The sequence below is a fragment of the Rhinopithecus bieti genome, unplaced genomic scaffold (genome assembly GCF_001698545.2).
Source record: "Rhinopithecus bieti isolate Rb0 unplaced genomic scaffold, ASM169854v2 scaffold_24390, whole genome shotgun sequence".
NCBI classification, from domain to species: domain Eukaryota; kingdom Metazoa; phylum Chordata; class Mammalia; order Primates; family Cercopithecidae; genus Rhinopithecus; species Rhinopithecus bieti.
Genome location: NW_016811706.1, coordinates 247,920 through 275,177, shown reverse-complemented (window position 1 = coordinate 275,177; position 27,258 = coordinate 247,920). Strand labels below are relative to the sequence as shown.

The following is a 27,258-nucleotide window of genomic DNA, read 5'->3' as shown; positions in this document are numbered from 1 at the left end:
GGCGTCTGCCAAGGAGCCAGACCACACTCACCAATGTAAACACACCCGCTCCCAGTGCTGCATAGACTGCATGGAGCCAGGGCACCTGCGGCAGAGGAAAAATGGGCTTAGGGATGACAAGAAGGGGCAGCAGTCAGAGGGGCAGGGAGGAGGGCTCAGTCTAGAGAATGGAGCACATGGGGTAGCCCCGCCCAGTGCTCCCTAAGGAGCCCCAGGACTGACAGTGGACCCTGAATCTCTGTGTGCCCAGGGTGGGTGAAGTGCGGCATGGGATAAGAGTGATCCTGGTGGGACTGGTGGGAGAACTCCCCGCCAGCCTGGTCCTTCTTCCCGCAGCACATAGCCCCGGGCTCAGGGCTGATGAAGATGACTCTCGGTGGGCCCTGTTCTCCCTCTAGCCTGGGACTGCTTGAGGCTGCTCCCACCTCCCAGGGTGCGTTCATCCCTGTCCAGCATAGGATCTGTCTGTCCTTGTGTCAGGGCGCTCCTGGGCTGTGCCTTGGAGGCAAAGAACTCAGGACGAAGGGGACAAAGACTTGACCTCAGGGGTGTGTGTGGGGGCATCTGGAGTCTCTGCCAGCTGTGATGGTGGGCTTGCCTGCATAGGCTGGAACAGCACCTCCCCACCCTCTGCCCCCTGAGTCTCCCTCCAGGTCTGGAGTAGCCAGCTGTGGGGAAAACTCTGCTGGAGGCACCGCACTAGGGCCCTCCATGGGGCCCTCCTCCAGAAGACTCGGAAACAAAGGCATCCCATCAACCAGACCAGGATCAATAAAGGGTTCTTTGAAGTTCTGTGGCCCCTTCCTGTAACACTCCTCCCCATCCTAGACACACAGAGGGCCCCCAGGCCAGCTCTGGCCCCTCCCTTCGTCAACAGGATCCTGGGAAGAGCCAAGGAAATGCCAGCACCAATCCTGACATCCTGGAATGGACGCCAAGTGCCCGGAGGCTGGGGCTGGGCAGGATGGAGGTGGGGAGGGGGAAGTGAGGACTACTGCTCACAGCCCTGCTAGAAAAGGGCAGTGGGGAACCATGCACCACGTGTGGCTATAGGGGTGAGGGGTGTAAGCACTGGGCCCCTAGCAGCAGTCCAACAGCTCATCTCCTGGGTTCCCAGGATTCAGATCTCAGGGCCTTCCTGCGATGCCCCCAATCTGCCCCTTCTCCACATGTAGGGGCCCGGGTGCCTGCAGAGTCTCAGTTTAAGTCCCCAGGGCAGGCTGGACACCTCTAAAAGAGCCGAGATTTGGCCACCAGCTGGTGGACGTTCTAAGGATGTGGGTATGCCCTACTGCCCCACCTCCCGCCTACCTGGCCAGCTAGATTCTACCTCTTTGGACTTGGCTGATCCCACAGGAGCCCCCAGAAGACCCTTCCTCAGGCCCTTCTGGGTCTGGTGGGCCTCATGGAGCCCCGGTACTCCCTTCCCTGCCCAGGGTTTAAATGCTCCACACCCTACCCTCAATCTCACCTCCACCCCACAGAGGAGGATGGGAAAAGTGAAGCCGGATGTGGCTTGTGGAGCCAGGCAGGTACCCAGGCCTGACAAGAAAAGCCTCCTTGTTTGCTTACACTGCCAGCACGCCTGTGACAGGTGCCAGGAGGGGCCGCACAGGATGGTAGGCTGTGGGGCCTTGGCTCCTGGACTTCCCTGGTGGGCAGGGGAGGGAACGGCACCTTGGGCCAGTGGGGCCCCTTCCTCCCTGTGGGGCCTGCCGGGGACCCAGAGACTCACATATTGGAAGGGTAGGAGAATGGCCAGGATGAGTCCGCTGAAGAAAAGAGTCATGAGAAGCACGAAGAGCACGCCCTGGCAGGAGGTGAAGTCGAACTGCGGGGACAGGATGGGGTCAGCTGCCAGAGCGGCCTGACCTTCCTGGGACCCCAACTACAGCCAAGCCTGTATGGGCCAAGCTGTATGGGCATACAGGCATACAGGCATACAAGCATACAGCAGGCCACAGTCTTGTGCTCACTCCAAGAACCTGGCATTCCTTCCCCTCCTCACCCTCACCAGGTTGTCTCCCTCTCCCCAGACCCAACTCACCCCTTTACTTCTCTCCCCAGCCCTGGGTCCCAGCTCTGAGCCCCCCCACACCCTATCTGCCTTCCCCTGCTCAGCCTCAGGCCGGGGGTCCCTGCCTGCAAGCCCCAAAGCTGACCTTGGTCTGGAAGCTGAAGACGGTGACTGAGAGGCAGACAAGGGCTGTGATGCCCAGGCACAGCAGCACGGAGGTGGTGTTGTAGTAGCTGAGGACCGTCAGGCCAAGGGGTCAGCTCCCAGGCAGGGCGTCTGGTCTCCCCCACCCTCCTAGCAGGGCCCCCTCTTCTGCCAGGACCTGGTCTTGGGGTCCCTGGCCCTAATCTGGTGCCCTTTCCCCAGATCCCTCTGTCTGCCTCCCCAGCCTTTCTGCTGGGCCCTGCCCCTCCCAACAGGCTGACTCCAAATCAAATTAGAAGGATCTTGAGGAGGTGGGAGTGGGAGTGGGAGTGGGGAGGGATTTGTGCCGGACCCAGAGGTGGTTTACAAGTAACTGCAGGTCATGAGTCTGGGGGCTTGTAAGCTACAGTTTGGGAGAAGCCACCTTGCTCCCCTCCCCCTATCCACCAGGCCAGGTCTTGGGGTCGCTGTCCAGCTGAGTGCTCAAGGAGAGGACCCTAGGCCAAAGCCTCCTGCATGCCTGAGCCCGGGCCCCATCCACATGCTCCCAGGAAGTATGGCGTGTGGGGCAGCGCCCCTTGGGTGTGGCCAGTGCCTGGCTCCAAGCCTGGCCTACGGTCCTCCTCTCCTTCCATCTGCTCCCTTTACCTGGACAACATCCCAGTGAGGTAGGCCATGGACAGGGTCTGAAAGGAGAAGCAAGGTAAAGGAATGCTCCAAACTCAGACTGCGGGGGCCCAGGCACCCTCAAGGTCCAGCCCAGGTCCCTGTCCCTTGCAGGTACCCCTCAACTCTTTGTCTCTGTCACCCCCACACATACTGACTTTCAGGAGTCAGGCCTGGCTAAGGAGTGTCCCCACTGCCAGCTTCAGGCTCTGTGCCAGCTGTGCCTTTCTTCTGCAGCCCTGCTCCCTGCTTCTAAGACCCTCCACTCTTCTTCATTACCATAGCTCTAGAATGCCTCAGGCAAACGCCTTAAAAAAATTCACAATGAAAAGAGACAGTGGATGGGGAGCGGGGCGAGATTAAGCCCATTTGGAAAGAGAAGATGGAATATGTTTGTGGAAGAAGTGGGGTGAAAACACCCCTGCCCCATGCCAGGGACCTCACATTGGACATCCCCAGCCCAGTCTTCCTGGTCCTCAGTCCACCCTGCTTCCCTTCTTTCTCCATCTCCACTCAGCATCTGTCCTCAGCACACCCCAGATCACTTACAAAGACGGTCAGGAGAATCAGGTTCCAGGGGAAATGCCTCCTGCAAGGCAAGCCACAGAGTTCAGGGGAGAGTGGGGGGTGGGGGCAGTGGGAGCAGGCTGTGTCACTGCTGCAGGGAGGGGGTCTCTGACCAACCCCCTCCACACTCCTCAGAGCCTCTTCCTTCAGCCACATCCCCATTTGCTCCCTTCTCCATCCCCCTTCTCCCTACCTCAGAGACACAAAGTAAAGGAGGGAGGGGCCGCCTGCTCAACAGAGGCCCAGAGAGGGATGGGGCCCTCTCAGGGGTGCACAGCTCACTGGTGGCAGGCAAGGCTGGGGCCAGAACTTTCATGATCCTGCTCATATTCCCACAAATTCTTCCTCAAGCCATTAGCATACCTGGGTCCAGAACAGCAAGCCAGGGTCAGGTAGGTTGCAAAGAACACAGCACTGGAGAGACAGACGGATGGGTGAATTAGCCAGCCTCTCTTGGGCTCTCCCCCGAGACCCCTTGTTTATGCCACTCTCTGCCACCCCCACCCACAGGGCAGCCAGACGGGAAGGGATGGGGAGGCCATGGTCATCCTAGAACCTAACAGTGGGCAGGGTGGTGGTTCAGTTCCAAAAGAGAGCAAAACGATGGGACGAGCCTGCTTCTAGAAACAGGGAATGAGATAGAAACAGGTCACATGAGATAGCTGTTGCTGACCACTCAATCCAAAGTGGCCTCCCCAGATGCTCTTGTTATTTTAAAAGCACATATACAGCATTTTCCACGTGCTAGGCAGTTTAAAGTGTTTTATGAGTATCAATGAACGTAATCCTCACATCTTTACTTTACAGCTGAGGCACGGGGAGGTCAGGCAACTTGTCCAAGGCCATCCAGCTACCATGCTGCAGAAGCAGGATGAGAACCCAGGCACTCTGGCTCCAGAGTCCCTGCTCATAACCACTGCCCCACACAGGCCCTTCTCAGCCCTTATCATTTACCTGGAGAGATCTTGTTAGTTATTTTACTGTTGGTCTAGCCTATTAAATTGTAAACTCAGCAAGGGTAAGGCCCTCGTCTGTCCTGCCAGCACCTGGCACAATCAGGAAGTGGCACCTGTTGGATGAATTTTTATATCAGGTGGCCATGTCCAGTGAGAGGCTAGCAGGCAGCTTGAGGGCAATCCAGAGATAGGGATGGAGGATTGAGATTTTCTGAGTAGTGGAGGCAGAGGCCAGTCCAGGAGGTGGGAGATGATGGCTGGGGACCCAAGGGTGGAGCTTTCCCCTGCCTACCTAGGTTAGCGGTGCCACCAATGCATAGTTTCCAACCCCCAATGGGCCTTGAACATGGCACTGCCATCCTTTCCCCATATCCTTCCTCAGTTCTCTCACCCACAATTTCAAGCTTCCTCCTCCATCCACAAACCTCCCAGGCCCCCTCACTCTTCATGCACAGTCTGCCTCCGGTGTTCCAGAAAGACTGGAAATGAGGTGAGCTCCCTTGGCTCCCTGCCTGCCACCTGCAAATATCATGTGGTGCTACTTGCCCTCCTGTCCCTCCTGTCCCTCCTCCCATCCCAGGCCAATCCTCCCACCCCCTTAATTGCCTGGGGATCTCCATTACTTAAATCTTTCCACTGGTACCTCTCCTCCCACACAAGCCTCCTCAGCTGTTTTCCATCTTTAACCAACACCTTCCCTGGCTCCAGCTACTGCCACTTCATCCTCTCTTGCAGCCAGGCTTCATGAAAAAGTGGTCTCCATTCACCATGCCCCCTCCTCCATCTTCCCAACCCAACAAACACAGTTTCAGCACTACTCAACAGGAGCTGGCTTTGCCACATCACTAGGACCTTATTGAGTCCAGTGGATACTTGTCAGTCCTTATCTTGCCTGGCTTCTCAACATCTGGTCACTATCATTGTTTCCCTAGTTCCTCATGACCCTGGGTCCCTCCTACCTCCCTCACACTCCTCAGTTCCTCCAGGGTCTCTCTCAGTCTGCGTGGTTCCCTCGATGTGGGGTCCTCTCCAGCTCTTCCCCCATGCTCTCCCTAGGTGGGCTCACTCAACCACATGACTTGCTCACCCATATTTCTGATCTATATTTTCCTTTTCAACCCTAGTTTCTAATTTCCAACTGCCTACTGGGCAGACGTGACTATTCAGACACAAGTAATGCTCAACATTACTTGTTGAGCATTACTCAACAAGAGGGGAACTCAGCAAGAGGGGAACTCCCTGTCTCCCCTTCTTCGTCTCCTGCATTCCCTCCTGCAGAGGATGTCATGCATCCTCTAAATCACCCAATCAGAGACCTCAGCATCATCCTTAACTCTCACTCTGCTACACCCAATTAACCACCTGGACTTGCTGATTTTTCTACCCAGGCAGTTAGCAAAGTTGCCCTCTTCCCTCCACCCACTATCACTCTTTGCGGTCAGGGCACCTCTTTCTCTCTCTGGCTTGGAGTATTGCAGGAGCCCCCCTGCCTTCCACCCTCCATGCTGCAGGCAGATCCAATCATGTGACTTCCCTGTGTAAAATTCCCAAAGACCTGGCAATGCCTTGTCTGAGCAATCAGGCAATGCATTCCCACCCACCCCTCCAGCCCTTCTCTCACTGCACTCCGCCCCTCCACTACACCCCTCTCATCACAACCTGCTCTGCTGCCTGGAAACGTGCCTGCCACACTCTACTCCTGCTGGAAGGGACTGACTGGCAAGGACACTTGAGGCCTTGGTTAGAGGGGGGCACCTTCTGTGCACCGCAGGCATACCTCAACCAAAGCCTGAGCCGCCGCACCCTTCGGGCCAGCTCCTGTGACTTCCCACCCAGGTATAGCATCTGGGGGCCAGCCTGCAACTTATCAATGTTCTATTCCCACCATCTGACCCAGAGCTTGGTGCCTGGTACATGCTCTTCAAATATTTCTGGATGAAATGCAAAACAAAACAAAACAAAACAAAAAACTCAAAAAACAAGAGATGCAGGAGTTGAGACAAGCACATTGGATTTGGTGAGTAGGACCCCTTCAATTTAACCCTTTCCTGGTCTTCAGTGGTTTTCAAATAATGAGGAACTGTTGTCACAGTGACTGGAGGGCTCTTCTGGTAGTTAGTGCCAGGGGCTGCTGAGCATCCTGCTCCGTGCAGAATGGCAGAGCCATCCTGCCCAACTTAGGAAACACTCGGAACCTGCCCTCTTTCAGTCTCACTTGAGTCACTGGTCAGCCACCTCAGCAATAATGCTAATAATAATACCCTTGTCCATGTGGGTGTGGGTTCTATCTCCCCAGCCAGAGTGGAAGCTTCCTGAGGGCAAGAGCCCAGTCTCCTTTTCTCTCTGGTTCATAGCTCTCTAACTTTCAAGACAAGGGGTCCAGAGGAAGGGCAGAGGGGCCAAAGACCCTGGGATTGTGGTACAGCTTGGGAGCCTGACACCCTGAATTCACATCCCAGCTCTGCCACTACTGTTGTGTGACCTTGGACGATAGCCAAGACCCAGTTTCCACTTTAGCGAAACAGAAATACTGGTACCAACTCACTGGACTGTTGGGAGGACTGATGAGACAACAGTTCAAGCGCTTCGCGTGGGCCTGGCACAGGGGTGGGACTCCCCACTAGAGTTATGATAATTAGAGGCTGGCTGATGGACGGCTTCCTGGAAAGGCTCTGACCCACCTCCACCCAGCTCTGGTCTCACACTTTTCCTCCTCTGCCTGGATTTCTCCTGGCCCACCAGTTTTCCACCACCGCAGACACAGTGGCTCAGTGGGCGCAATCAGACAGTAAGGTGAGAACCGATGGAGGGAGGCAACGAGGGCCTTGAGAAGCTGGGCTGTGGGTCGGGGAGGGGGAGGCTGGCAGCCCAGGGGGCAGGGAATGAGTCACTTAAGAAGTGAGAGAGAGAGAGCCAATGATTTATGTATCAGAGCCCCAGCCCCAGGGCCTGGGCAGGAACCACAGTCTGTTTACAGAATGTCAGGACAGGGAAGTAAGGCTCAGGTTCAGGCCAGCATCCAAACCTAATGCCTTCCCCCAGCTTGTCCTGCTCTAAGACAAAGGAGGAAGCAGAGCACAGAGGGCAAGTACATGGGTTTCACCATCAGAAAGACCTGGATTTCTACCCTGGTTATGTTACTCTGAGCCTCACTTTCCTCATCTGTAAAATGAGGATAATAGTAGTGTCTGCCTGGCAAGGCTATTGAAAGATCAAGTGAAAAATACATGTAAAGTGCTTAGCACGGTGCCCTCCATACAGAAAAAGAGCTGTCTGCTTCTCAGTGCTCCTATTGTTATTCTAAAAGGAAGAGACCCGGATGGAGTCCTCAGGGAGCACAGGATGTGTTGCACGAGGTGAGACCCACCAGGACTCAGACAGGAGGCCGACTTAGGGGGCAGGATGGAGAGAGTTGAGGGGTGTGAGGGGGCAGGGCAGGACCCCAGGCAGGGTTTCTGGAGGAAAAGGGCAGCATCCCAGTGGTGAAACTCCCAAGCACCTTTCACACTTTGGGACACCCTATGAAAAGCGCCCAGTTCATGCCCACCTCACCTCCCACTTTTGCCAGCACCCACCCTGGTAGAAGCCAGAGAAAGCATCTCTGTTTTCTGCCCAGAGACGTTGAAGAGGAGGGACTCCAAATCTCACCATTCAGAGGTCAGATTCTCACACTCCACCCTCCCAATCCCCCCATCCCACCCAATGGAGTAGACTCTGCCCCCACTTCCTGGGCCTACTCCCTCCTGGGCTGTCTCCCTGCCACCACCTGCTCAGAGCATGGAATCCCACAGACCCTCCCCCAGAAGGCTCAGAGAGGGGCCTAAGAATCTCTTCCCAAGTTCTCAGGGGCCCAAAGCTGCCAGGACATGCTGACGTGCCAGAAGCCATGCCAACCTGCCACATGGGCTGGCCCAGGTGGTAGACTCTGGGGCCTCATTAGTTTTACTGTACAGTGCCTCCCAGTCCCCCAAGACACATGCCTCCCCACCTGCCTGCAGACAGGCCCTCTGTCCTCTGCTCTAGGAAAGACTCTGGAACCCCCAGAGGCCAGGCTAGGGTCCTTACCGTCAGCCTCTGGTGGGCCTCTGTGAACTCCAGGCCCATCTCTGAGGCTACTCTGGGCTCGACGTGGTGCACGGGGCTCTGGGCTGAGCCCACCTCCCCACCAGAGCCCTATCCAGGAACAGACTTGGGACTGCCACAGTGTGTAAGCTCCTTGGCCAGGCAGTCAGAGCCTTGACCCCACAAGGCCCCACTGCTCTCCAAGATGCCTGGAATTCCCCTGCATGGAGCCTTCCACCTCTCTGTCAGAGAAGTCCCAGTTTAGAAAATGCACCATGTGGCCGGGCGCGGTGGCTCAAGCCTGTAATCCCAGCACTTTGGGAGGCCGAGACGGGCGGATCACGAGGTCAGGAGATCGAGACCATCCTGGCTAACATGGTGAAACCCCGTCTCTACTAAAAAAACACAAAAGCTAGCCGGGCGAGGTGGCTGGCGCCTGTAGTCCCAGCTACTCGGGAGGCTGAGGCAGGAGAATGGCGTAAACCCGGGAGGCGGAGCTTGCAGTGAGCTGAGATCCGGCCACTGCACTCCAGCCTGGGCGACAGAGCGAGACTCCGTCTCAAAAAAAAAAAAAAAGAAAATGCACCATGTGCATTCTTGCCCCACGCTTTTGCTTAAGCCACTTCTCTCCTGAGAACGCTGTCTCCAGTCTTCATGGCCCATCCTTTGGGGGGCGCCCCTGATGTGGGCTGCATGCGCTGGTGTACAGGCTCACTCCTTCCCTCCTCCCCTCTCTGAATGCTGCACCTGTTCATGCTACCTTGGGCCACCAATAACTTTCCCTGCAGAGGCCTCCTCTCCTGCAGCCCCTGTACGGGGCTGGGCTCACAGTGAGTGCAAGAGCAGTTCTGCTCTGAGCCCCACGATGGTTCTGGTGTGGAGATATCCAGGATGACTCCTTAATTACCCAGAAAGGAGGATCAGAATCATCTACACCTTCAAACCTTCTCTCCCAAGTTACCAGCTGGCTTCCTCAAAGAATATAGGACAAGCAGGAGCCAAGTGGCTCGAGGGCTGCAGGGAGCCTGCCAAGTAGATGGATTAAGAACACAAGCCTTAACCGGAATTCTGGGTTTGAATCCCAGTTCTACCACTGACTAGCTGTGTGACCTTGGGCAAATTCCTCATTTCTCTGAACCTTAATTTTCTGAAGTAGTCATACCCAGTAGATGTGAGGACCGAATGCAATACTACACATCAAGCACACAGAACAATGCCCAGCCCTAATTAAGCACTCTTTAAGTGGTAGCTATTATGATTAATATTTCATAAGCATTACTAACAACATTAATAAGAGTAGCAACATTATCATTAGTGTGGGCCAAAGTGTTCCAGCCTCACTGCCTCTTAAGACCGAGGTCTGGGTCTCTCCAGCTACAGCCCTGGCCCAACCCTTCCCAATTTGTGCAGGCAGCAGAACCTACCCCCATCTCCTTTGTGCTCCACCAGATTTAACACCCCAGATAGGTCCTTCTGGCCATGCTCTGAAGCCGGCAGAATGGGGCAGGGCTGGAAGGGATCTGTGAGGACAGTCCCTATGGGGGTGGGGGAAGCTATGGGCTCAGATTAGGTCAAGAAAGACACAGAGATTCCCTCTTCTGGCCACTAAGCCTTCTCTGGAAGGGGACTGGGATATACTCACTAGGATGCCCAGTACCAGGCTGGGTTGGCCTGGACGTAGTCCTTGACAGGGTCACTGTAGAGAAGAGAGAGGGGGAGAGAGAGTCAGAAAGTACCCTAGGTCTCCATTTCTGGTTCAGCATCTGCATCTGTCCCACACAGTTCACAGGACTTGATAGGAAGCCGAAGGAATGCAGCCCCTGGAGGCTCGGGGAGTCCCAGCCCACAGTCCCTAGCTGGGACCTGCAAGTGCCTGGGCATGCAGTTAGTGGTTCGGATCAGAAGGACTGCCACACAGACACCCAGAAGGCACCCCGGGTCCACCCCACACTGGACAGACAACCCCTCGCCTGGCGCACTGTCTAAGGCTCTGTCCCAGCAGGAGGAGGCCCACTGGCATCTCTCCAGGCCCACTGGCATCTCTCCAGGCAGCATTCCAGCAGGAGTCTGATCATGGGTTCCCCGGTTTCAGGCCTGGCCATAGCCACCCCTGGAAGGTGCTGGTCCATGCTGCCAACTCACCAGAAAGTAAAGAGAGCCACGACAGCCAAGGTCACCAGCAGCTGAATCAGCAGGATGGTGTAGACCTGAGGGTGGGAGGAGATTCTACTCAGCTTGGGGAGCCCTGTTAGGGACCTGTCAGCCCCTCAGCGACTCGTTCACCTCTCCAGGTCCCCATCCTGTGCACTCCACCCTCCTTCTTGGGGGTCATTGGAGTGAATCCAGGACAAGGTGAAAGGAAAGCAAAGATGCTGCAGAGCCAAGCGCACCCCCCTAGCATTGGGAGAAAAGAGGGGACAGTGTGTTTAGGTGTAGCAGGGGGCACTGGAGTGACACCTAAGGAAGCAATTTCTAGTGCGTGCCATCAGCTGGGATCACAAGAGAAGCGGGTAGTGATGGCTTCTGCAGGCAGAGGGTTGGGCCAGGGGCCTCTACAGGGGCTCCCCCACTGAGCCTCCCAGTCCCAGAGGGCTAGAGAGGGGCATTACCTTTCTGATGAAGACTCGACGAACTTTCTGGTCGTCCCAGCTGAAAGTGGTGAAGAGCTCATGGTCTCCGGTGGGGAAACCGTTGTCATAGCTGGAGCTGCTGCCTGTGTGGCATGTGGAGGAGGAGGACATGAGGGTTCCCCCTACATGGAATTACTGTCCCCAACAGCCCCCAACTCAAAGCTGCCTCTTTGTCAACCTGGCTTTCTGGACCCTGAAGTCTCTTTGCAGCCCCATTATCAAACACCCAGCCCTGGCCCGGCCCAGCCCCACTCCAACCCCCAGCCCTGGCCCAGCCCAGCCCCACTCCAACCCCTAGATCTCTCTCCCTGGTCAATTCTCCCTTTTCCTGCTCTGAGTCCTGGGAAGAAACTGTCATCCCCTACTTCTCCCTCCACCCCGGTTGGGGCTCCCCAGGGACCAAGCTATGCCATACAAATGTGAACCTCCCATCTTCTTCCCCCCACCCTCCTCCTTGGACATTCTGGCTCCCTTGCAGTCAAGGATCACAGAGGGCCAGTCACTCTCTCTGGGCCACCCAGCAGCAAAGATCCTGACCCTGGCTCATTCTTTTTGTTTCTGTTTTGTTTTGTTTTGTTTTTTTGAGATAGGGTCTCACTCCTGTCACTCAGGCTAGAGTGCAGTGGCATGAATACGGCTCACTGCAGCCTTGACTTCCCCTGGCTCAGGCAATCCTCCTACCTCAGCCTCCCGAGTAGCTGGGACTACAGGTGCGCACACCACCATGCTTGGCTAATTTTCGTATTTTAGTAGGGATGGGATTTCACTATGTTGCCCAGGCTGGTCTTGAACTCCTGGGCTCAAGCAATCCACCTGCCTCAGCCTCCAAAAGTGCTGGGATTACAGGTATGAGCCACCGTGCCCAGCTCTGACTCTGGCTTGTGCTGAGGCCCTTGGGCTGGGAGCTGGGGACTGGTTGGCTGTGGTGGACTGCTGGTGCTCCAGCTGGAAATCAGGGCTTCAGTGGGGTCAGGTGATGGAGGGGAAATAAAGCCAGGACATGGGCAAGAAGTGGGGGTGAGGATGACAGTTCCAGGCCTAGTCCCAGAACTGAGGCTTTTGGAAGAGCATGGACTCCGCAGTCAAACAGACCCAGGGGTGGATCCCTCACCTAGAACGTACTAGATGTGTGACCCTGATAAAGTTACTGGCCTTCCCTGAGCCTCTTCTGATACTGGTTAGTGATACCCACCTCCTGGGGTCCAAATGAGATAAACATGAAAGCCTCCAGGTCTGTGAAATGAAAGCCTACGCTCTCTGGTGGGAACTACACTGCCCCCCCTCCTTGTGTCCCTCATCGTGGCCATTTCCAAGTCCTCCACTGTGTTCATTCTGTCCCTCCACTGTCACCACTAGGTTTCCATGATCTCCTTTGCCCCGAGCAGTAGCCTCTGACTTGGTCTTTCAAAGCTGACCATGGCATTGCCCTGCTTTGAGCTCTTCAATGGCTCCCCACTGCCCTTCACTCAAGTTCAAGTTTCTTAAGAAAGCCTCCACGGCCTTCCTGAGCAGCGCCCTCCAGCTCCACTACACATTCCTCCCCCCGACCCTGTTCTCAACCTGAGTATATATTTTCGACCATGTATTCTCTTGCCTGTGGGCCCCTGCACATTCTATTCTTTCAGCCTTAAACACTTATTTTCCTGCCTTTTCACCAGGCTAACTCATGCCTATCCTTTGGGACTCAGTGTGGATACCCCTCCTTCCAGGAAGCCTTCCCTGACTGTCAGGTGGGTTAGGTAAGGTGCTCAGGCACCTGTCACTGTGTTTGTGTCACTGTGTGGTAGTTGTCCAATCACTTGTCTATACAGTCAGCTCTCCAAGGACAGAGATCCCAGCAGGTCTTGCAAATCAGTGCATTCTCCGAAACAAACCCAGACGCAGACCCTGTGCCCTGGCACACACTTAGTCAATGTCTGTCATAGCTGCCTTCCTGCCTCGACAGTTCCTCAGAAAACATTCCTTAAAGCGGCAGTCCTAGCAACCAGGATATGGGAAATGAGGAATGGGGAGAGAGGTAGACCCACTGCTAACCTGAGGACCAGAGACCCTTGCCCTCTTGACTTTCGCTTCTCCCTCGTGTCCTGTCTACATCCTCTGCCAAAGCCCACGTGGCCAGGACACAGAGAGAAGGGAAAAAGAGAGGGAAAGTGGGCCAGTGGGCGTGTAGGGAGGGGAGGAGGACACCCACAAACACCAGACCTTCATTGACCCTCCAGTAGGTCACGGTGGGGTGAGTCTTCAGGGGTCTGCGCCCAGGGGGTTTGTAGTGGGAGGTGTAGACCATGGTGGCTACTCCCTGTGAGCAGAGGCTCTGTCTGGGGCATTGTCTCTGGGATCTCTTCTAGAATCCTGCTGGGGGTGGGGTGATAAAGTAGGGGAGGGGAAGGGGCTGCTGAGGGCAGCCGAAGGGGCTGAGGAGGATTTTCTCAGAGCTTTTGGGAAGCTGTACGTTCCTGGCCCCAAGGTAAAGCTCCCACAGGCTGCTCGACCCAACAGAGCAGCTCCTACCCACTGAGATTCTCGGTCTGCAGGAATCTGGCATCCACCTGGGTGAGTGTGCCTGGCTGTGGGGGACACTGAGGCTGGCAACCACACTCCCTCGCCGTGTCATGCCCCCCTGCCCCAGCACGGGCCTGGGGAAGGGAACACAGATGAGGAGAGTGATTGGTGAGGTGGATTCCCAGACCCCTATCCCCCAACAGCCCTGGGCCTCCATGGGGACCTGTCCCCACTGAGCCAGGCCCAGTGAAGGCTGTGGCCAGTGGCAGTTTCACACACCCACTCCTTCTCTGTATCTCTTTCTTCTAGGAGGTCTTTCTTCACTAGCCCTTAGCTTTTCTCCCTCATCTGTCCCCTCCATTTACTCTAGCATGGTGACTTGAAAAAAAAATGCCCTCTTCCCTATTGAGAGCACCCTGATGCAGACATTGTGTCTCTTTCCGTTTTCATGGAGTCGTCTCTGACCTATCCTCAGAACAGTTCTCCAAATCCTAAGCATCTAACAAGACAGCTTCATACAACCACACAGTGTACCTCTTTCTGGACAACTTCCTCCTACTCAGGTTTTCTCTCCGGGTCAACCCCCACCCCATGATGCTCCAGGTTCCAGGAGCTGAAAGACTTACTGGGGTCCACATAGGCCCAGCTTGGGTGGAGAGGCACCGCCGTGGGGGCTGGGGAGAAGACCCCTGCCTTCATCCCCTCCCCAGAGGTGGCTTCCTCATAGGAGGGTGGGGCTGAGGGCACTGCTGGAGCCTCCTTCTTCTCGACGTGCACCTGCTGCTGCCCCTCGGTCCCAGGGGCCTTGTTAGCCACGGAGAGCTGTGGAGTAGAGGCAGAGAGAGAGACAGTCGCCAGGGAAAGGGAGCCTTCCAAATCCTCCTCACCAACTCCTCAATTCCTGGAACTTTCACGGGTCCTTCCTTATCTGCACTCGGAAGCCAGGAGTGCAGACGAGAATGTCTCTATTTTATAGACAAGAGAACTAAGCTCCAGAGGGGTCAGAGCTAGCTGGGGCACATGGTGGAGCTGGGATAGGAACAGAGGAGAGAAAATTCTTAGGAGTGCCCACCATTGGTTGTCACTGTCACTATCCCTGGGGTAGGGGCAGGGCCTCTATGGTTCCAGAAAAGGGCCTGGCACATAGTAGACTGTTACAAATAAAAGGTCCTGTCATTTAATCTTCCTGAGACTTGCTAGTTGTATTTTGACTCCTGCTTTAAAATGAGAATGAGGATCAGAGAGGAAGAGCGATTCATCCAAGGGCACAGAGCTGCATGTGGGCCCACTGAGAGGCAGGGCCTAGGCACCATCCACTGGGATTGGTCTCCTTCTGTTGGGCTGGAAGTGATGCAAGGAGGATGGAGATTAGGGAGAGAAGGGTAACAGAAAGGGAAGAGGAGAGGGAGAAAACAGAAAAGAGGAAGGGCCTTCAGGATGGAGGAAGGGCAAGAGGATCCTGGCTAAAGGTCTGTTCTGGCCTCATCCTGTAGGAATCTCAGCCTCTCCCCTAAACCAGAACAGACTCACAGAGTGACCCAGTGGAAGGGGCCTCAGAAGACATCCAGTTGAATCTCTTCCTTCACTGAACAGATGAGGAAACTGAGGCTCAAAGGGAAATGTCCCCATGGCAGTTTGGAAACGCGAGCCCATTTACACTCAGATGTGCCCCCTGCCCCCCACCCGTGGACATGTTTAACTTTGGTGGGAGGATTTGAGCTGGGAAGTGAATGAGGCAGCCAGAGAAGATTGGGGTGGAGGGGGTGGTGTGAAATTGAAACATCAACAAAAGGTCCGGCTCTCAGAAAATGGGATTTAGGTCTGGTTCCCAGAAGACTGTGTTAGACCCAAAGGGCCACTGAGGAAGACTGCGGACTTCCTTCTTTGCAGGGGGCGTCTGGCTGAGGCAGCCTGGTGATGGGCACGCCAGAAGACTTCTGGTTCCATCCAGGCCCAAGGACCACTGATCTGGAGCGGTCTCCTCCGTCACCCAGCAAGCCTGCGAGTGAACTGGGGACAAGGGGCAGAGAAGGCAGAGAAGGCAGAGGTCCCCCTCACGCCAGGAAGGGAACAGCACCACTAAAGGGCCTGGTGGAGGTGGGGTGGGGGTGGAAGGAGACTCAGCAGAAGGGATGGGTTCTCCATGTTTACCAAACTGAACACTCCCCAGGCCTCCCACTCCCTCCCACTCCCCAGCCCCCGTCATCACCCGGATCTGAAGGATCATGCCCACCAAAATCGAGTTCAGCCCCCACCCTGCCACTCCGCCCCTCAGAGCCTCCTGAACCCTGATGTCCAGCCCCCCCGACACACATACGGCACTCCCAAGTGAGGTGTGATCAATGGCAGGAGGTGGTATCATCCAATGACATCATTTGAGGCCCAAAGAGCTTGCACACAGGGAGAGGAGGGTCTGAGGGTCCAGGGAAGGATGCCATTGGCTCTGAAGCTCCTCTCAAAGAGAAGAAGGGGGAGTGTAGGGTAGGTCCTTGCCCTGTTTTCTCTGCCCAATCCTTAGCAACCCAAACAGAGGGCCAGAGGACCCTCCCCCTTAGCCCCAGGCCCTAGTGGTTGTATAATTCCACAGGCTATTGATGTTACATAAGCCTACTAGGCCAGCCAAGTCTCTGCCCCAGCCCCTCCCCTACAATTCAGGCCTAAAACTGGAGAAGAAGAGATGCTTCATCCGGACCCATCCATGCCTGGCCAGAACCAAAACAATTACAGCATCCCGATGCAGGGTTGTCATAGCAAGCCCAAAGCACAGGGATGGAGCCAAGATGCCCAGATGCGGAATAATGGCAGGGAGCGGGGCGGGGGTTGTTTCTGTGGAGGGTGGAAAAGATAAGCATAAAGTGGTTGGGTCTGGGATTGGAGGGCTGGGCCAGAGGGGGTTGCCCTATAGGCACTGCCCCTCAGGACTCAGCCTGGCACACACATACCCATGCACACACATACAGTCACACTGGACGCCTGGGCTGACTCCTCACAGGGGGCCTGGGTATCCGGGAGGAGCCTTGTGATGCCAAAGCAGGGGTGGGAGGGAGACGGGGAGGAGAGGCGCGCCTGCGGGCTGGAAGAGGCCTGGTCCATTCCTTGACACAGGCCTTTCGGTCCTCTGACTTCAGCAAGGACCACTGAGGACCTTCAACCTAGGGCCAGGGGAGGACGCTTTCGTGGTCCAGAGGGTTTGCTGAGGATGACAGGGAGCCGGGAGCCGGAGGATGGAGGATGGTGCAGGCGGGGGAGATGGCGGTACCTTTCCCTGGGTCATGGTGCCGTCTCTCGGGGAAGGGGTCTCTGAGGCCGGGGCGGCCGCTTGGGTAGCCGCAGCCTGCTTGCGTCTCTTCCTTCCTCCGCGTGGGTTCTAGCAACATCCACTGCAGCCGGGCCGGGCCGGCGCGTACCATCGGCGCGGGGGGAGGAGGGGGCCGGGCCTGGGAAGATGCTGCGGAGGACGCTGCGAATTTGCAAGCCCTGGAGGAGGCGATCGCGCACCGCCCCCTCCCGCCGCTCTCCCCACTGCGCCCCCCACCGCCGCCCTTAGCCCTCCCCCGGGATGAGAGAGCGTCGCGCTGTGGAGCAACCTCAGTGGATGGATCCGCGGGGGCTGAGCGGGCGGGGGACGCGGGAACTCCGTGACACCGACCAGCTGACGCTGCCCGCGTGAAACCAGAGCCGGGCGCCAGGGCCTCATCTCTCCACCGTATCTGCACCTCTCTGCAGTTCCAGCTGCGCCTCTGCCTTTTCCCCCTCCCTCTTTGAATGCGGCCCTGATTTCTGTCTCCATCTCCACCTCCCCTCTCATCATCTATTTCATCATCCACAGTGGAGGGGAAGGTCTGGAAGTCTCGCTTGTGCTACCCGCTGCTAACAGGGCCCCGGGGCCCTGCGCTTCTGTGGGTCTGGGGCAAGCCAATAGCCACCTCTCCTTGCTCCTTTTTCTCGCCTGTGAAATGCACACAATAGGTCCCTCCCTGCCTTGGTTCACAGAGACATGGGGTGGGAGGACACCTCTTATGTTTCCTTCAACCCTGCTGGGACATTTCATGGGGTCTTTCTGGAGACACCGCTAGTTCTGTCTCAAAGCCTCTATAACCCCTGCCAGAGCTCTCTTCCTGCCTCCACGCTTAGCTTCCATCACCCCGTCTCCATCTTCCCCACGGTTCCCTTCCTCCCATGCCAGAGCTCATTCTCCTCGCTTCCCCAGACGTGTCCTTGGGACCCAGCCATCATTAGGCCCCGTTTTCTGTAGCTGCCGCAGTGTCACTGTGGGGTTTGCAATCTCAAGAGCTGGGATCAAGTCCCAGTTTAGTCACCCACTGGCCACGTGGCCTTGGCAAGGCCCTTAACCTCTCTGAGCTGCAGCATCTCCTATGAAAAAGAGGCTTAGAACAGAGCTCTGTCCATCCTAGACTGACTGTCAGACGCACAGATTATGGCAGTAAAAGCACATAAAAGTCCACGAAGTGCTGGAAGTATGTGAGGTATTATTAACTGAGGAGTCTCCTACCAGAATGTCTTGGGTTGCCCCAGAGCGAGGACCCACAGATCTGCCTAAAAGAAGGATCTGAACCTGCTATGATAGGATGAGAAACTAAGACCTGGGACAGGTGGGGGTGGCCACTTACCTTCTGCTTCCCTCTCACTGCCCAGGGACCCACCTAAAGACGTTGAGAAAGCAGGGCCCGGGTGGGCAGACAAATTATAAGCCTTTTTTATTTTTATTTTTTCTGAGACAGAGTCTTGCTCTGTTGCTCAGGCTGGAGTGCAGCGGCACAATCTCAGCTCACTGCAACCTCTGTCTTCCGGGTTCAAGTGATTCTCCTGCCTCAGCCTTCCGAGCAGCTAGGATTACAGGTATGCACCACCACGCCCAGCTAATTTTTGTATTTTTAGTAGAGACAGGGTTTTACCATGTGAAATGCACTGGACCAGGCTGGTCTCCAACTCCTGACCTCAAGTGATCCGCCCACCTCAGCCTCCCAAAGGGCTGGGATTACAGGCATGAGCCACTATGCCTGGCCTAATTATCAAAGTCTTTATCCCATCCCTTTTTGCCCTTTGTCCCCCACTCCATAACCACCAATTTTGTACAAACACACTTAAGCCTGGGCCTCCATGTCCAGAGGCTCTCTCAACTCTGCAAACCTGAGCTCTTCTTCCAGCAAGCTATGCCCTGGTCCCCAGCACTGCTCCTGGAGCTCTGGCCAGCTGGTCCAGGTTCTGGCCTTCCTTCCCTCTCTGCATCTGCATCCTGGAAGTGTTTTCCTTCTCCTGCTTGACAGCTTGAATACCACCTCCTCCAGGAAGCCTCCTTCCCCCCAGTTGGAGTTAGATGCTCCTCTTCTGTAGTTCCCTTGCCTGTCACGTGGCGCTGTGAAGTTTCTTTGACTGACTCCCTCTTACACTCTAAGCTCCTGTAGCAGTTTTGGTGTGAGTTGGACTGAATGCAGTGCCAGGTGTGTGGAATGCACTCCATCAATTGTAGCTATTAATATTTCCCAGACGTGGCACTACGCAGAGCCTGACTTTCATCAGCCTCAGCACTTTCATGTTTGTGAATCCCTCCTATTCCTTCTCTCGTGCTCACTCTGCTCCAGTCACACAGGCGTCTTGGCCATTCCTTAGACTGGGCTAAGCATACCCTTAGCTGAGGGCCTTTGCACTGGCTGTGTCTTGTTTGGAAATTCTACAGATCACTGCGTGGTTCCCTCCCTCACTAACTTCACTACTCTGCTCAGACATCGTCTCAGGGGTCGTCTTCCTGATCTTATACAAAGTACCAATGCCACCCACATACCCCCATCCAGTACATTGGACAGTACCTTTTTTTCTGATTAAGCTTTATGTTTTCTGTGTCAATTGTCACCTCTGACATGTTTTTTGTTTGTTGGTTTGTTTGTTTAGTTCTCTCTCTCTCGCTCATGAGAATGTCAGCTACAGAAGAGGAGGAGTTTTGGGGTGTTGTGTCATTGCCCTATACCTGTGGGTTAAAATAGTGCCTGACATGGATGTAGTGGGTTGATAAGTATTTGGTTGAGTAAAGTACAGCATTATACAAAATCATTATATTCCTCAGACATGTTGACATTGTCAGTGCTATGATGTTTCTCAGATGTTAGACTCTATTACCTTGATATTGCTTATATGTTCCCCCAACTTTTTTTTGGAGACAGGGTCTCTCTCTGTTGCCTAAGCTGGAGTGCAGTGGTATGATCATGGCTTATTACAGTCTGAATTTCTGGGCTCAAGCATCTTCCTGCCTCAGCCTCCCAAGTAACTAGGGTATATGCTCCCATGAGGTGATCTTTGGACATTACTAAAAAAAATTTTTGTTTTGAGGTGTAGTTTTGCTCTTGTTGCCCAGGCTGGTGTGCAGTGGCACAATCTCAGCTCACTGCAACCTCCGCCTCCCAGGTTCAAGCGATTCTCCTGCCTCAGCTTCCTGAGTAGCTGGGACTACAGGCGCACGCCACCACTCCTGGCTACTTTTTGTATTTTTGGTAGAGACAGAGCTTCACCACGTTGGCCAGTCTGGTCTTGAACTCCTGAACTCAGGTGATCTGCCCGCCTCAGCCTCCCAAAGTGCTGGGATTATAGGCATGAGCCACCGTGCCCAGCCAACATTACTCAAATATTAAACATTCGTGTAACATTCCTCTGGGATCTGGTGATAGTTAGGTGTGGTAGTTGAAAGCCCAGGCTACAGAGTCAAGCCGCTGTGCTCCAGATCCCGGCTCCTCTATCTAAAAGCTGTATGAGAGCTTGTGAGAGATGAGTTGTGAGAGTGGTGAGAATGACAAGAGGTAGGATTTGCAAGGCACTTAGAACAGAGCTAGGCATCTAACACGTGCTCTATGCATGTTTGATGGCCATAAGTACGCAGTAAGCTCTTGGTGTTAGCTATTAGTGTTAGCCTTAAGTGTTCCACAAATATTGTTTAATGAAGTAATTTCCACCACATAAGGCAGCTCAGTTCCACAGTTACCCATTTGTTCATTCATGTGTCATGTCTGTCATCTCTGTCCCTGTTGACACATTTGGTAGAAGCCATTCTTTTTGAGGTGAACTCTCACTCTGTCACCCAGGCTGGAGTGCAGTGGTATGATCTCTGCTGACTGCAACCTCTGTCTCCTGGGTTCAAGCGATTCTCCTGTCTCAGCCTCCCAAGTTGCTGAGATTACAGGCACCCACCACCACGCCCAGCTAATTTTTGTATTTTTAGTAGAGACGGGGTTTCACGATGTTTGCCAGGCTGATCTCGAACTCCTGACCTCAGGTGATCCACCTGCCTCCGCCTCCCAAAGTGCTGGGATTACAGGTGTGAGCCACCGCACCCGGTCTAATTTTTCTATTGTTAATAGACACAAGGTTTGCCTTGTTTGCCCTGCTGGTCGTTATATTGTTTTCTTGAATCAGAAAGGAAGAAGATTTCATCTGTGAACATGTGGGAGGGATGGAGAGAGGAAGAGATTGAAGGTGCAGGGGTAAGTGAAACTTTAATGATGGCTCTTGTGGAGGGTTGGAGCCCAGCTCTAGAGCAGGCTGCTTGGGTCCCAATCCTGGCCCTGCACAAGATGCTTGACTTCTCTGTGCCTCAGTTTCCTCATCTGTAAACTGAAGGTTATGAGAATGAGGAGAGCTAGGATTTGTAAGGCACTAAGAACAGAGCCAGCCATCTAACTCATGCTCTATGCATGTTTGATCACTAGAAAATAAGACAAGTGATCCAGGGGCAGAAAAGATGGAAAAAAGGGACAGCATGGGACAGGACCGATGGAACTTGGGAAGAGAGTAGAGGTGAGAGAAAGGCAGAAGGGACATCAGAAAGGGCAAAGGTGTGAACACTGAGTCCCTGGGAGAAAGGTCCCATTATGAAAAGGGAAAGGAGCTGAGGTGCTCGGGGGTCAGGTTGAATTTGAGGGCCTGTAGGACATCCAGGTGGAGATGTCCTGTAGGCAGTCGGCCAGAGGTTCCTGGTGCCCAGGAGAGAGGTCTGGGCAAGGCCTCCTCCCTGTGCAGCCCCAGGAGGCACCATGTGCTGTGTTCAGGGGGAGGACCACATCCCTTCCCACCCTGGTGCCCAGCCGTGGCTGGGCACCCCGCTGGGCTGGTGGTGGAGGTTTGGGACTCCTTAGCTCATTAGCAGGTGGACAGTGGCTGAACCCTGGAGTGAGTGAGCCCCCCACTGCAGAGTGAGGCCAAGGAGAGAAGAAGGGGATGAGTGGATCCCAGGCAGCAGCTGGGGCAGGAGAAGATGGAAGAAAGTTCTGTCCTCCCTGTACAATCCCCCTGCCATCTTCATCACGAGGCTGCTGTGAGTGTGGAGAGGCAAAGACCAGCTGGGAATATTTTCAGGGCTGCTCTGGTGGGGAGCGAAGATCTGGCTGCAGGCTTTGCCTCTCTCCTCCTTCCAGGCCCATGCTATGGCAGGCCCTCCCACTCCACACTCTGCTCTTGTTGCCAGCTCTGTCTGGGACAAGTATGGGTTGGCGGCGGGGAGGGGCAAATGTGTGGACGGAGGCGACTTCTCATTTTACAGACGTGGAAGCACAAGGCCAAAGAGATTGAGTGACTAACAAGGTTACATGACACGTTGGGACCAAGGCCGGTGAGAAGAATGCATTTGGCCCCGTGTAGGCACAATCAGCTCGAGGGTTTCAGCGACAACACTGAGGTTGGAAGTTGGGGAGGAGCTGGGAGGGCCTCAGATCTCTTAGGTGGGTAGAATCAAAGCTATCTAGGCACCTCTCCCCAGATCCTCACCAATACCCGCTGACACACAGACCCACACACCCAGCCTGGACCATTCTCTGCCTCCCCAGAGTGTAGGTAAAGAGAGAACCTGTGCTTTTGAGGCCAGTGATGGGGGTGCAGAGGCAGGGGCTAGACAGGGCCCAGCTCACCCACAGCAAGAAGGTTCTCAGGGTGGGCCACAAGAGGCTAATGGGCCAGGCCAGCTCAGGCATCAGGCTGCTTGCTCCCTTCTGAGTATAGCTGGGCCTCAGCTGCGGCAGCCCTCCACACACTTCAAAGCCTGCCATCACCCTGCAGGCCCCTGGCTCATACCCTTCTCACTGTTCTTCACAGGGGTTCTTCCTGCCTCTCTCATCCCCAGCAGCCCCACAGCAAAGAACCTGACACTCCTGTGCTGACCAGCCAGAGGCTGGTTGCAAAACCCCTCTCTGCTGCGGTCCCATTCCTGCCTCCCGATGCCCCTCACACTATGCCTCTCCAGATACAGTCTCCAAAATGCAGGCCATGAAGCCGCAGCCTCTGGCAGGCGTTGGCATCCTGAGTCGCCGTGCTTTCCAGCGGCAGGAATTGCTGGGCCAGGTGTGAAACCACATTTCTGTCCCTCCTCGTCTCTGTCTCACCTCCCCTGCTCCCCACACCTGGGCTTTGCTGAGAGTTGGGGCTGAGGCTGGAGCAATCCTCACTGAGCGCAAAAGAGCCAGGCTCCAGGCTTGTCATCCCAGCCTCACATTCCAAAACTCTCAGCCACATCAGCTCACTCCTTAGTAGGCCTGGTACAGGCCCTCTGCACATTAGAATAACACACAAAAAAATCAAGTTTTCAGGAAACTAGTGTTCTAGGCCAGGCTTATCCCCTCCCTTGCAGCAGGCTCTTGAAAAGTCATTTCTTTCCCCAGGGTCTCACAGGTTCTGTTGCCATCGCATGTGCCGCTGTGTGCGTACATTTCTGTTTCTCTACCAGATGGAAAGTGCCTTAGATGGAAAGTGCCTTAAATATATGGATTGTGTATCTCAAGCCTTCCTGCTCCATCTCTTGACCTGGTAGAGTCCAGTATTGAAGAATACAGGGTTTGGGGTCAGATCAATCTGGGTGCCAATTCTGACTCTCCCGGTTACTAGATGATACACCTTAGGTAAATCTGAGCCTCAGTTTCCTCATCTATACAATGGATACCCATTAACTGACTTACTTATTCACACAATATTTATGAGGGCCAGCTCCATGTCAAGCACTGATATGTGTACAACAGTGATCACAACAGACACAAATCCCGGCCCTGTGGAGTTACTTCTTAGTGGAGACAATTGGTGCCTGACCCAGAGAGTGACTGTGAAAACTCAGTGAGATGACATTTGGACAGGGCTCATATTGTGAACATCCATTCTGAACCACAGAACCTTTTGTTGAGAATTTACTGTGTGCCGGCACCATGCTAGGTTCTAGGGAGACAAAGACGTGGAACTCTCCTCCACACCCTCGAGGAACTTACAGTCGAATGCACCTACTGAATGTCAAATGGCACGATCCTCATCATTGTTCAGAAGCTTATAACCAGCACCAACTTGTATTACATGCAACAAAGAACCATAACATTCTAGAATGTCAGGTACAACACAGACAGCTTTTGTCCCCCAAAATCCTTCAGACAAAGCCATACATGATTGATGGTTATCAGCACTGTGCTTTTGGAGGATTCAGAAGAAGGAGACGTTATATCTGATTGGGAGATCCAAAAGGATTGGCTTAAAGGAGAGGTGGCTTTTGAACTGCATCTTAAAGAAAAGGGTAGGTTTCGACAGACAAGAGACAGTGGTGTTGGGGGAGGAGAAGGAGGCCCTGCAGGGGACCAGAACAGCATGCAAATGAAGGCATGGAGGAAGAAAAATGTGAGGTACCAACTTGGAGCTGAATCCAGGAGGAAGGTGGCCTAGCCCAGAGGGAGGCTGGAGGCTGATCCAGGCAAAGCAGCTGTATTCACAGGGACAAGAGGCAACTGCCCAAGAGGTGAGGTTTGAGGGACCCCCTTCCCAGCTGTCTACCCTTGGCCGAGACTATAACAGGTTCAATATTCCACCACTAAAAATTCATTTCCTTGGGTAAGCCTCTGGTAGGATACAGACCATTCCCAGAGGAATAACGTGAAAGGATGGGTCTGGGCCAAGGAGGGAGTGATGGGGAAAAGACACTTGGGAACAGTGGAGAGCCAGGCGGGGCCAGGGGCCAGAGCCCTTGACATGCCAGGCCTCTTGCTTGACCTCAGCTGTCCAGGCTATCCATACTGATGGAGCACTGCTTGGCTGTGGGAGGCAGGACTGGGTCACTGGGAAGGGGTGGGCAGGTGTCGGTGCTGTGTCCATGAACTCCCCTTGCCTGGCCAGGGCTCCTCAGCCCTACCTGCTGTGCCTGTTGGAGGTGGGCAGGGCCACGTCCACACAGCAATGCCATTTTTCAGTGCAGTTTGGCCCGGCAGCAGTGTGGGTCACTCTTTGTGTGCTTGGGTGGGGACCAGAATTCATTTATTCAACAAAGTGTTTCCAGCCCAGCCTGAGAGGCATGCAGTGAGCTAGGAGAGCAGAAGCAAGCAAGAGATCCCCTCCCCACCCTCCAGGAGCTCACGTTCTAGAGGGGGAAGCAGGTCTTAAGTAAATAGCCACATGCTGGAATGCAGAATCCCACATGGTGAGTCCCTCAAAGCAAAAGCCCAAGCTGCCTTATGGAAGAATAACAGAGCAGTAATGTAGATGGGTGGAGAAGCGCGTCCAGGGGAGGCCTCCAGGAGCCCTGAATGATGAGGTGGGGTTGGTGAGAGGAAGAGTGTTCTAAACAGAGGGAACCCCTGTGCAAAGGCTGTGAGATGGGGAAGTATCTGGGGCATCAGGCAGATCATGCCAGCCTTGTGGACAGGGGAGGGCTTTGGGAAGTCACAGAGTAAGGGAGGTTGAAGGGGTGGGCACCCACACCGAGTGGCCATTTAATTAATTAATTTATTTATTTTTATTTATTTATTTTGAAACAGCCTCACTCTGTCGCCCATGCTGGAGCTGGAGTGCAGTGGTACGATCTCAGCTCAGTGCAACCTCCGCCTCCTGGGTTCAAGCAATTCTTGTGCCTCATCCTCCCGAGTACCTAGGATTACAGGCATTCACCACCATGCCCAGCTAATTTTTGTACTTTTAGTAAAGACAGAGTTTCACCATGTTGCCCAGGCTGGTCTCGAACTCCTGACCTTAAGTGATCCACCTGCCTCAGCCTCCCAAAGTGCTGAGATTACAGGTGTGAGCCACCATGTCCAGCCCAGATTGGCCATTTTAGAATTCCCCCTGGCTGCAGGACAGAGAAGAGACACGAGGAAGCTACCACTGCCATTGTGGGAGAGGTGACGGTGGCCTGGGCTTGCGGGGGGCAGTGAAGGTGGAGAAAATTCACAGATTCAGGGGCTATTTAAGGGGGGATCTGGTGAAGGGCTGCGTGGCGGTAGAAGGTGAGAGAGAGGGAGAGGTTTCCAGCTTGAGTGGACATGAGGAAGACAGAGGAGGGTCCAGCCCATTCCTGGAGGGTTGCCATTGCTAGTGAGTGGCCTTGGCTCCTTCCCAAGCCCTTTCACTCTTGTTTGACTGGGCTGATAATGATAAGAATTGCTGACATTTATGGAGCACTTAACATGTGCTAGGTCCCAAGCTAAGAATGCTACATTGATTGTTTTGTTTAATCCTCCCAACAGTGGCAGCTCCTCTTTCTCATTTCCATTTTATAGACAGGAAACTGGGACTTGGAGAGGTTAAGTAACTTGCCCAAGGTTGCCCACAACTGGCAGGTGATGGGGCCAGCTGCCCAGCCCTGCAGTCAGCCCCCAGAGCCCAGCTCTCAGCCTCTATGCCGTCCGGCTTCAGGGACTTGGGGTCTCAGCCTGCCAGTGAGGTTAGATGAGGTTAATGGCAGCTCCTTCACTGAGCCGGGAGGCTCCCTGCACGGTGTGAGGCATGACACGTCCAGGTACTTAACAAGCGCCACATCGCTTCCCTTTCTCCCCAGCCAAAGCTGTTTCACAAGCCAGCAGCCTCGTAAATATTTCAGTGGTGTCTGTGTAGTCGAGGCTGTGAAGCCTGTCCTCTGCAGCACTTGTGACAGCAAGATCTGGGAGATGTCTCAGGGCCTGTTGCAAGTGTTTGATCAGTTGCATTTTCAAAAAGACCTTTCCCTGAGCAGCTGACAGTCTCTGGGGTGAGAGAGAGATTTGCAGACTTTTTCTGGAGAGAGGCCAGAGCATGAGTTGGCCCAGGGGCCCAGTTGGAGCCTTTTGACTGTAGCTGGCCTCAGTCATTCCGTCCACAACACAGAGAGAGCCCCTACTGGGTGGCTGACACTGTGCCGGGCCCCACCCTCAAGACACTGGAGAAGAGATAGGACAGGCCCAGGTTAAACTCAGTACCAGGCAGGCTGTGGAGTAAAGAAGGACCACAGCAGAGTAAAGCAATGCAGACCGAGGTCCCAGAAACCCTCAGGGGAGTTGGCATTTTAACTGGTCTTTGAAGACCACGTAAGGCTTTTAAAAATATATATTAAACAAATTAATTTTTCCAGTTATATATGGGCTGAGGCTGGGCCAAGGGTGTGACTCATTAACCAATCAGAGAGCTAAGAGGTGGGGGGTCTGGGAAGCTCAAGGGTCCCACCTGAGCTTCGTCCAGAAGTGAGTTCCGTCACTTCTGATTTGGGTTGGTAAAGAGCTTGTAGATGCCACACCCTTGCTCTGCTGTCTCCTCCATTCTGAATGCCTTTCCACCCCTTCCTTCAACTGCATCTGCCAACATGTCATCCTTCAAAATGCTTAAGCTACAAAATTTAGTGAACAAAGAAAGAAGTGTAACACAGAGAAAAGACCAGAAGAAAACACCTATGTTTTAGCCATGGTTTTCTCCGGGTGTTGGAACTAGGTAGCTTTTTTTTTTTTTT

The 27,258-nt window shown here is 54.4% G+C and overlaps 1 protein-coding gene and 1 long non-coding RNA gene across 3 annotated transcripts in view; both read right to left on the bottom strand.

Moving 5' to 3' along the window:
- Nucleotides 1-17,056, bottom strand: part of FAIM2 (Fas apoptotic inhibitory molecule 2) — a 38,201-nt gene extending 21,145 nt beyond the window's left edge. The window contains exons 1-12 of one of the 2 annotated variants that reach the window (XM_017894798.1): nucleotides 16,804-17,056; nucleotides 15,862-15,996; nucleotides 14,171-14,366; nucleotides 11,022-11,125; nucleotides 10,555-10,619; nucleotides 10,055-10,108; nucleotides 3,758-3,808; nucleotides 3,377-3,416; nucleotides 2,810-2,847; nucleotides 2,163-2,250; nucleotides 1,736-1,831; nucleotides 32-85 (exon numbers count right to left, since the gene is read on the bottom strand). In XM_017894798.1, coding sequence (XP_017750287.1) covers nucleotides 32-85; nucleotides 1,736-1,831; nucleotides 2,163-2,250; nucleotides 2,810-2,847; nucleotides 3,377-3,416; nucleotides 3,758-3,808; nucleotides 10,055-10,108; nucleotides 10,555-10,619; nucleotides 11,022-11,125; nucleotides 14,171-14,366; nucleotides 15,862-15,906 — 831 coding nt within the window. In that variant the 5' untranslated portion in view covers nucleotides 15,907-15,996; nucleotides 16,804-17,056. The remainder of the gene's footprint in view (nucleotides 1-31; nucleotides 86-1,735; nucleotides 1,832-2,162; nucleotides 2,251-2,809; nucleotides 2,848-3,376; nucleotides 3,417-3,757; nucleotides 3,809-10,054; nucleotides 10,109-10,554; nucleotides 10,620-11,021; nucleotides 11,126-14,170; nucleotides 14,367-15,861; nucleotides 15,997-16,803) is intronic. The other variant, XM_017894800.1, reaches the window with a different exon arrangement.
- Nucleotides 17,057-20,928: 3,872 nt separating this feature from the next.
- Nucleotides 20,929-24,303, bottom strand: LOC108543908 (uncharacterized). The gene is made up of 3 exons (XR_001889699.1): nucleotides 23,811-24,303; nucleotides 23,209-23,342; nucleotides 20,929-23,088 (listed from the first exon to the last, which is right to left on the bottom strand). It is a non-coding gene; the product is annotated as an uncharacterized LOC108543908 (long non-coding RNA).
- Nucleotides 24,304-27,258: the final 2,955 nt, after the last annotated feature.